At 46.7% G+C, this 9,819-nt stretch overlaps 1 protein-coding gene across 2 annotated transcripts; it reads right to left on the bottom strand.

The window, feature by feature from the left end:
• Nucleotides 1–1,949: 1,949 nt before the first annotated feature.
• On the bottom strand, nucleotides 1,950–9,323 carry TENT5A (terminal nucleotidyltransferase 5A). Of its 2 annotated transcripts, none has more exons than XM_064650064.1 (3): nucleotides 9,178–9,323; nucleotides 7,830–8,349; nucleotides 1,950–6,832 (listed from the first exon to the last, which is right to left on the bottom strand). In XM_064650064.1, the coding sequence occupies exons 2-3, from the start codon at nucleotides 8,262–8,264 to the stop codon at nucleotides 6,053–6,055; spliced, it is 1,215 nt and encodes a 404-aa protein (XP_064506134.1). In that variant the 5' UTR covers nucleotides 8,265–8,349; nucleotides 9,178–9,323; the 3' UTR covers nucleotides 1,950–6,052. The 2 variants fall into 2 exon arrangements, with proteins under 2 accessions (XP_064506134.1, XP_064506135.1); XM_064650065.1 differs by lacking the exon at nucleotides 9,178–9,323 and adding an exon at nucleotides 8,560–8,799.
• Between the last annotated feature and the right edge of the window lie 496 nt (nucleotides 9,324–9,819).

The following is a 9,819-nucleotide window of genomic DNA, read 5'->3' as shown; positions in this document are numbered from 1 at the left end:
CTGGACATGTCTATCTTGTATTGGCCTTTTTAGCCACCAATGCGCTTGCAACAAACGTGGGTAGAGCCCTTCCCAAATCTTTGTTCGTGAAGCCCAGCCATGATTCTACGATTCTATGAAAACTAGAAACTCAGCCTCAATCCTGCACAGAGGGGTTCCCAGGGAATTATTTTAAGGCAATAAAATAAAAATGTGCTGCTGCAGCCAAGAAAAACTGCAGAATGTTACTTATCTCAACAAGAGACAGCTTCCCTGATCAGGCTCATTTTAGCAGGGTGAGCAGAAGTTAAAAACTTGAGCCATTTCTCCTCCACTTCTATAACCTATCAGCGTGTCCTCTAACTTTCCACTGTGTTGTTTTTCAGGTGATTCCCATTCTCACACTTTGCTTCTGTCCTCCCTCTTCTTCAGTCCTGAACACTTCCTTCCCCCTAGAAAAAAACAACATTCTAAAGTAAGCCATCAGTTGGCTGTGTCCTCATCATACTTCTCATCATAATCCTCGGGAAAGAGGACTCAATGCTCCAGATACTCAAGGGGCTATCAAAAAAAATCCCTCCAAATTTAAGCAGAGAAATGGGAATTAACTCATTCCAAAGCATAGGAGCATCCATCTGGGCTTAGATCTTGAGAGACAAGCAAAGGCATTTGGATTTAGATGGTTTCTAATCCCCCAGTTTCCATATGCGTCTTTGGGCAGTTGCCTTTGTCAAACTGCCTAAAACATTTTCTAACTCAGCAAGTTAACAGGAGGAAAGGTTAGGCCACGTGCGCCTCCATTTCCTGGCATTAACCTGGGAGAAAGGTGATGCCGTACGGGCAGGGATGCCAAGTGCATCCCCCTCTCCTGGCCAGGCTGGCCAATGGTCCCATCCCATGCCCGGCAGGTTTCGAAGGAGGCACTGGGCAGAAGGCACCCAGCATCTGGCAAGGGGGCTGCTCTTGTGCCTGGAAAAACAAGCAGTCCCAGTAGCTTGTTTGTTTGGTTTTTTTACAGAGGAATACAGGTTCACTCATCATGACAATAAGCATATTCACACTCCCACTGAGCCGGTTTGAGACTTCCAAGACCAGCACTGTGTATGAATGAGCCTAGTAAGAGCTACATACTGCAGTCTTAGTCAATGTTTTTCAAGTTAGGGTCAGTCTGAGGCACCGTAGCTGAAAAAGTATTGCAATAATCATTGTAAATTAATATTTTATATTCCCTTGAAGTGTTTTTTGAGGAAATTAGCCTTCATTACTGAGGCATCTCTCCTGTAAACACAGAAAACAGAAAATACCTCTGCTGACAAGGACAGCATTGTAGGGCAGGGAAGGAGAGTAAACATTGAATCTGATGGGAAGAACTGGGTTGGTTCAGCAGCTGAATCAATCAGGCATATGCATCCCTGCTCCCCAGCAGCTCCCCAAGCTGCAAGACCTGCAGCACCCATCCACTACAGATGGCCCCAACATAACACCCAGGGAGCACCACCCCATTGCCCCCCCAGACCTACTGAAATGGTAAGGTGAAGACTTCAGCCCCCATTGAATACATCTCAAGGGCACCAGAAGCCCCACATTACTGTCAGCACAGTGGTTTGTGGTGCACAGGTTGCAGGCATCACAAGATCCTGGTCCCTAAACTGTGAGGGCAGCAAGGGTGTGGAGCTGCCACAACGCTGTTTTGCTTTTCGTGTTTTGGACCATTTGCACAGCCCATCCAGTGCTGGAGTGAGTATTTTTGGCACTGGCTGGGGAGGTTCCTCTGCAGCTGAGTGCAGCCAGCCAAACTCGGCTGGCACAAGGCAGGGCTTTTCAAAATGTTCTGCGCTCCAATCGGAAAGCAGCCGAACGCTACTCTTCTCAGAAAAGTGCTGCCCTTGTCCTTTTTTAATGAAAGCGAACTTGGTATTCAGTAGGAGCAGGCCAGAGCTATTTCAAACACGGAAGACAGCAGACACAAATCAATAGAAAAAAATAACTTCTTTTTATTTACAAAAAAATCCAAATATTGGATGCTGTAAACAAAATTCACAATCTGTTCCCTCTAAAGTCTGTTTTCCATCAGCTCTTTTTCTGTCTGTGACAATGCCTATAGTCAAAATGTTCCAAAAGAGCAATCCAAGGAGCAGTTTGCTGCAACAGGATGCCTTGCAGAAGGCAACAGTTGTAAGGAAATTTGAGGGAAAGCAAATCTGCACAGACTCCTACAGACTGCAGGAGCCTGCAGTGCCTTTAGCCAAGCTGTCTTGAAATTTGCAGGCTTTTTTTTTTTTTTTTTTACTATTTATTTTGTTAGCAAACCACTATTACAACAGCAAAACAGTACACTGATTTTCTTTCTTGGAAGGGAAACTCTCTGCATAAAGAAACCATACAAAAGAATATATGCAAATAGGAATATGCAAATACAGTTTTTCTCTTCTGTGCAGTTTTATCTAACACACTTTATTTTCTCAATTTAAAAAAGCGACTTTTTTGAACCGGTAGGAGCTTCTGTGATGTGATGCAAACCAAGCATTTAATAAGAGCTGTTTAGAGGATCTGTGTGAAGGCCTTTGTGCAAGATAAAAAATATTTTAAGTGCAATAAGAGTAACTAGAAAAATATCATCTTTTTGGTCTTCTAATTGCCCTTCTATTTTTAGAAGAAATGTTCTTACATTTGAGAGGACAGCTATATCTAAGGAAAAAAAAGAAAAAAAATCCCATTTCAAAGCTCTTGGTTGTTTCACGATTGCTACATTTAACCAAGTTTAGTGCCCCACTGGTTAGCAGGAAATTCAGCTGTGGTACAAACAGTTTTACTGTAATCAGGTCAATGTCTTTAATCAGTTCAGCTCTTTAAAAGGGGCACTGTCTCCTGCAGCACAAGCTCTAACCTTACAGCTGATTGGATGGGATAGATGAAGTCCACAAAGCAAGAAGGCGGTTGTTAACTTTAAAAGTACCAGTGTGCCGAAGAGGAGGGGAAAAAACAGTTAAAAAGAAGTCAGACTTTATGGAGGGGAAAGAGTGCAAACCACAGAAACAAGCCAGCTTTGAAAAAGGGTTCTTATTTTACTCTTGGCCTAAACCCATGCCTTCTTCCCACCTCTAACACCAGGTACCTTTTAAGCTACCAGTCACAAACAAAAAAAAGCTCCACCAGTTCCACCACTTGATCATCAACATATGCAAAACAGATCTGGAATACCTATATAATATATATAAAAACATATTATATACGTATCAAAATGCAAATACCAAAAGGTGCAGTTTAGCTCAGAGCCCTGCTGTATGCACTATAAGGTAACTAGCTGCTGTCAATCAAAAAAAAAAATCCAAAAAAACAACACAATAAAATTTGAGCTGAGAGGAAATAATTCAAAACTTTCTTTCAAGCAATGGCAAAAAAAAAGGGTCCTTCAAAGGAAAAATTTGTGTCATGTATTATCAGCATTCTGTGGTTGTGGCACAGCTATAGATTCTCCAACCCTTTTAAAGAGTGGATGACTCATTTATTTGCTGCAAATAGTTGTGGGAGAAAAGACATACCACATTACCAGCTGATCCTATTTCCCCAGCCCTCCCCTTGCTTCCGCTAGCAAACCGGGAGCAGGAGGCAAGGGGAGCCAGTGGGCCAGGAGCACCCAGCCCAGACCCTCCAAGGAGCTGGAGGGAACCTCGCTGGGACAAGAAGCCAGTGGGAGGTTGCAGCCAGCACCAGAGGAAGGGAAGGTGGGGACAAGATCTGCACGTCAATGCTGGGAATGGCAATGAACCAGCTTTTACGTTTCCTGAAGGACTCACGGGGAAGGTGCTTCAGTAAACAAATCGGTTCCTATTAAAGTGCCTGCAGAGTGAAAAGTACAAAGCGCGACAAAAATAGATGTGCCTTACTCTCTCCATAGGGAAAACACACTGCCAGAACTCGAGCCCTTTCCCTCTCCCTGCCTCTGACTCCAACACCAGACCCTGCCTGTGACCAGAGAGGGCACAGCCGGTTTTCCTTCAAAAGCCTGAATTCCCTTTTTTTTTTCCCCCCTCAGCAAGAAAAAGCAAAGTATCAGAGTCAAGTGTCACTTAGTCATTAGGTTTTTGAAGCTCAACAAAGAATTTAACACCTTCAGAGATGGCACTGAAGTGAAAACAACAGCAAAGGTTGGATTTTTCACTCCCTGCTGATCTTAGGGAGAGGAAATGAAAGTGAATAGTTATTGTTCCAATGTAAAGTGATTCCATTTAAATAAAGTACAGTACTGAAATTGTAAATGCAGTGTGACAACCAGATCAAAGATGTTTAATATTTGCATAAAAATATATATATAATATATATATAAAATATAATTTTAAGCAATCGTGCAACACTCTTAAAAAGGGTTCATTTCACATTTGCTAAATTCTAGTGGTCCTGGAATGCATAATGCATTCTATTAAAAATACTCCTTTAAATATTAACAATTAGTGTTCAAATAACCAACTAATACAATATTCTTTAGCTGTCAGGGGGTTTAAATAAACCTATCTTTGATCCACGTTCCACTGAATTACACATCATGGAGGTATGCAGTCACAACATTAGTGGGTTAAATGTCAAAATGGCATTACAGTACAAAACAGTTAAAAAAATCAGCTAGTCATATGTTTCTCCATCTGTGGAATTATTATGGCTCACAAGCAACCCACTGAATTACTGTAATCCTTGTTCTTGCAACCAAAGACATTATCTGAATCCCACCTTAATCCTGACTGGTTCATTTACTCCAAATTTCTCAGGTGTGGGTTAAAAATTCACTGCAAGGTGCCCACTGTCCTATGACATCCTGTTGCAAACTGGAAAACAAGTAGTACTTTATTTAAACATTCCTTAATTGCTACATTTTCGTAGACCACATTAATATATATTGTGTGTGTATATATATAGATATACACCTATAACATGTACATATATACACACACAAACATATATACACACATACACACACGTACCTAGGATAATAGCACACTGACATAACATTAACTCTATACAGGTATTTGCCAAGAAAAAAAATAGGGCATTTCCTCCACCACTTATTCACAAGCTTATGGGGTTTTTTCGTTTTTAATCCTTGTGTCCCTGATAAAACAAAATGCATGGTTAAACCATAAAACTATATTTTTTTTCCTCACTTCAAATTTTATGAAGGTATCAGGCACTTTTGATTACTATTGGTGTGTACAAATATAGGAACATCTTTCTTTTCTTTTACATATATATATATATATATATATATATATAATCTACTGTATCTTCTTTGCTCGGATAACTTATTTGAGAAATCTTTGGTCCTTGAGTATATTCTTTTTGCCACAGCTGGTTTTCCAGCATTCTCACATATTTAAAATGTGAGGCATGCACACAGCTGGAAATAATGGACTTTGTCATCGTACGTGTTTCTGTTTTTATAACTGTACCAATCCACTACTGTTCATTTGGAGCAAGCTGTTTCTGGTAAAGCATTCTAGTCAAGCAAGCTATACATTCTACACAGTCAATCCATAGACGGCACTTGCTGCAAGCCCCAAATGCAGTAATTCCAATATACAATTTTATTCAGCTTATCTCTGCTTTATGCCTCTAACTTTTAATTCCTGAATATACATAGAATTGTTTTTTGTGAATTTTTTCTTTTTGTTTTTTTTTTTTGTGTGTTTTGTTTTCTTTCATATTCTCCCTTTTGCAGATCCCATTCTAGAGTAAAAATAAAAATAAAAGAAAATAAGGCTTTCCCACCTTCTCTATGCCAAAGCTATGGGAGCAGATATTGCCAACCCATATTGTCATCAAGCATTCCTCCCTCACTTATTTCAGGGGAAGCTGGTTGCTTTTAATGACAGGCCTCTTGTGCTCTGGGGTAGGATCCAATTATTTCGGGGTTCTTTCTCGATCATGCTCCCATTATTTATTAGAAGAACCACAAGCTTTTCCCAAGCTTGAAAACTAGAGCAGATCATCATTGCACAAAACACCCCATTTAAAAGGGACCCGTTGCCCCTTCCTACGTATTAGAAAACATTCTCCCCACCGGGTCTACTAATTTTGGTCCTTAATTACAGGGCAGCCACGTAGAGTATGTGTGCTGCTGGCAAGGGAACACCGTCTGAACCTGGGCAATATAGTAATTGCTGAAGTTGGCATCTGCTACGTATGGGGCTGGCTGGTAATAGCAGGTGACATTGGCCACATTGGGGATGATATTTTGCTCAGCTAGGACCCGGATGGCCAGCATGGTGATCAGATTCAGAGTCTGTCTCCTCTCATGTCCCATCAGGCACACTGTGCTCTCGTTCACCACACCGTGAAGGGTCATGAGATAGTCATACTTGCGGTCCTCTAATCCCACAAAGTGGTTCTGCAAGTAGGACTCCAGCTTTCTCTGCTGTTCTCCAATGTCTGAGAAGTCAATGAAAAACCTCGAACACATGTATCTCTGCAGGGACTTAATCTCAGATTCAGAGGCAGCCCTAAAGCCCCTTACCAAAAGGTTGCAGTACTTCAGAAGACCACCTCCTCTGATTTCTTCTGGGTTTCTGGTGGCAATTATCTTGTTGCAGAGGTGATCAAAGGCTTCCTGGAAATCCCCATAGACACTCTCACCAATGATAGTTGGATGAAAAGTTTCAGTCATCGGATTCTCTGAGCACTCATAAAATAGCAGTAGGGAGTCCAGCTTGATTTGAAAGGAATCGACACTGAATTCAAACTGCCGCCTCAGAGAGTCCACAAATTTCAGCTCCACATTTTTGCCACTGTTGTTGGACAGGGAGATGAGACTCCATCGGTCTGAATCATTGCATACTTTTACCATTTTCTGCACATAAGCCTCCTATAATTGGAAAGACAAAATGAGCAAATGAAGAAATAGATGCAAGAAATCTCCCCTTCAGTGCATTTGCTTGTAACCCTAAAGCCCCCCCAATCCTTGCATTTCATAAAAGATTTCATGGAGCCTGCAGATACAAACCAGAGAAGAAATGCTTAATGTGAGAGCTCAAAATGCTACCACTGCAGGAGGATGACAGAGAAGGGTGTTCTGCTGGGACTGTGGCATGCAAGGGAAGCATATAGCAACACTGCTTCTTTCAGTCACTTTTAAATACATCTACACACTAAGCCCATGACACACATGCCAAATATGCCAGCACCCACACGCAAAAGGGCGCTACTACAACCAGATAAGAAATCTTATTTATCTGTTTCCACTTCTCTCTCTCCTCCCCACAAAAACAACTTAGCAAGTGTTCACTCCCCTCAATCCTTCCAGTGCAGGTTCCACAAATCTGCCCCATATCAAAAAAAAAATCCGTCTAAAAATCTGAAAGACATCTGGCATTCGGTCTAATTAACTCAAGCAAACTGTCTTCGAGGGGAGGGAATATGCCTCCCCCCTAGGCACTTAGCGCACCTGAATGCATGCCTTACAGGCGGGGTTTCGTTCTTGCAGATATAAAATCCATCTATGCTCCCCTTGCACCCAGGAACCAGTCCGGCACACCGAGCTGCCGCCAAGACAGGCTGGGAGAGAGGTGTGCAGCCCCCCTGGCACACACACGGCCCAGGTAAAACAACGCTCCCAGCAAATCAACCGAGAGGGAGGAAAGGCTAATTAATCCTGAAGAGCCCCGGCCAGGGCGCTTCATTGCAAACTCCTTCTCGATTTTAAGCGTGAGGTGAAAAAATCGTTCAGGGTCCCCCTGGGTCGCGGGATGTGGGGGAGAGCTGCGTCTCTGAGTCCACCCCTCCATTCCCAGTGGGAAGGTGCCCACTCCCCGCAGGCGCTCACACTTGCCCGCTCCGGGCGTCTGAGCACAGGGCAGGTTTACCTTGAGGGTGAGTGGCGTGATCTTCTCCTTATTCACCCCCTCGGGTAAGAAATCCAAGAGGCAGTCCAAGACCACGTCCTTCACAGTCTGAAATTCGGCTTCCCCTTTGAGGTCGGCGCAGAAGATGAGGTCCAAGTCCTTGTAGCCCAAGCCGCTGTCCTGGTGTAGGACGTGGCTGGCGGCCGAGCCGTTCAGCCGCACGTCGCGCAGGCCGATGCCCTTCTCCTCCAGCCGGCTCCGCACCACCTTGACGATCTGGCGGGGCTGCATGGCCAGCGTGGGGAAGTTGCCGCGGCCGTGGATGGGGATGGTCTCGCTGAGGATGCGGTCCAGCCGCTGCACTTGCTCCCAGCTCAGCACGTTGCAGTGCGCGCTCTCGCCGCCGCCCGCGGAACTCCCGCCGGGGCTGCCGCCGGCCTTCTCATCGTCTGCCATGGTGTGCGGCCGCCGCCTCCTCGGGCTGGATCCAGGCACCGCTCCGGCTTCTCGCCGGCCCCCCGGGCCCCCTCTCCCTCCGCGCCTGGCAAAACAGGAGGAAAAGCCAGCGGTCAGCAGCTGCGCGCACCTGGCTCCCGAGCTCCGCTCCCCAACGGCCGTCCCTTCCAGCGGGGAAGCGGGAGACACACCTACTGATTAGACTAAAAAAAAAAAAAAATAAAAGAGGGAGAAGAGGGGGAGAAAAAGCCCCCCGAAGCCGGGCGGTGCTGCAGGATAGAGGAAGGCGCCCGACCTGCAGAGCCGCTGCTTGCGCCGCTCTCCGCGCCCTCGCCGGGGCAGAGGCTGCCCCGCGCCGACGGAGAGGCCGCCCCGCACCGCCCAAAAGGCCGCCCCACTCTGTGCCGCCGCAGGCTGCCGCCGTCTCCGGAGCTTTCGTAGTCCTGCCCGGGAAAGGTCCCCAGTAGTTTTTATACGGGGTTTCTCCGCTCTTCCGGGGCTCCGAGTCACGGCGCCCTCGTCCCGCCCCCTCCATCTGCATGGCCGGCCCGGCGGTGCCCCCGGCACGCCCACACCCCGCGCAAAGGCGGTCCGCCCGCCCCTCCGCGCCGGCGGAGCGCCCAGCGCCGCCGTCCCGCACCGCCCCGCGCTGGGAAACCCGCACAGCGCAGCGCAGCTTTCCCCGGCACGGATCCGGGGAGGCAACAAGTGCAAAACCCCTCCCTGCCTGCGCAGGGGGCGCGGCCCGTCCCGCTCCCGCCGTGCCCAGATGCGCGCCCAGGGGCACCCAGCTCCGCGCTAATGTCCATTCCCGATTTCCCCCCACCCCGCCTTTTTATGTCTTGCCCCCCCCCCCCCCCCCCCCCCCACCCGCGACATTCCCGGTCATCCCAGGCGCAGCCAAACTTCATACCAGAGCGACGGAATTTGGCAAGGGCCCCTCTCCAAACAGATGCTGAGGATCCCGGGCCGTGTGGTTTGCGCTGCTCAGCTCCTGATCGAGATTTCCAGAGCTGCCTGCAGCAGCTCAGAGGCACCACGCCGTGCCTGCCCGGCCCGGCCCGGCCCCCTCCCCCGCGCCCGCCCGCCCTCCTCGCCGGCGCGGAGGGGAAAAAGAAATCCCGAAGAGCACGAAGGAGCTCGTGCCTTCTAGGCGAGCATCCTGCCTATAGAGCATACTTGGGTAACCGCGGAGCGGGAAAAATAACGTTTAAGACATGCATATTATATAAACATACACATATATTTTGTTTCAGTTACGTTTCTTTTGAATAACAATGGATGTACCTGCTTCTTTTTCATCCCCTTAATAAAAATACATATAGATACTATTTAAAATACGTATGGATACTATGTACATATAGTTATTACTTAACATACAGGCAGATACTATTTAAAACATAGAGATGCTATTTTAAACAGGCTAAGCGCAGACACACACACAGACTACACCCCGCACGCAGCAGCACCCGGGGACCCCGGGGTCCGCCACCGCGGTGTAGATAGCGGGTTGCGTGGAGAGATGCAGGGATAGGGGGAGGGATGGGGTGGGCAG

Source organism: Pseudopipra pipra, chromosome 3 (genome assembly GCF_036250125.1).
Source record: "Pseudopipra pipra isolate bDixPip1 chromosome 3, bDixPip1.hap1, whole genome shotgun sequence".
Taxonomy (NCBI): domain Eukaryota; kingdom Metazoa; phylum Chordata; class Aves; order Passeriformes; family Pipridae; genus Pseudopipra; species Pseudopipra pipra.
Note: the sequence above shows the minus strand (reverse complement) of the source record. Positions and strands in the feature narration are given on the sequence as shown.

Bases quoted from the DNA above. Each gene is read 5' to 3' on its own strand.
- TENT5A (XM_064650064.1), bottom strand. From the start codon at position 8,264: ATGGCAGACGATGAGAAGGCCGGCGGCAGCCCCGGCGGGAGTTCCGCG. The intron at 6,833-7,829 runs GTAAACCTGCCC...TTCCAATTATAG, and splicing joins TCACGCCACTCACCCTCAAG to GAGGCTTATGTGCAGAAAAT.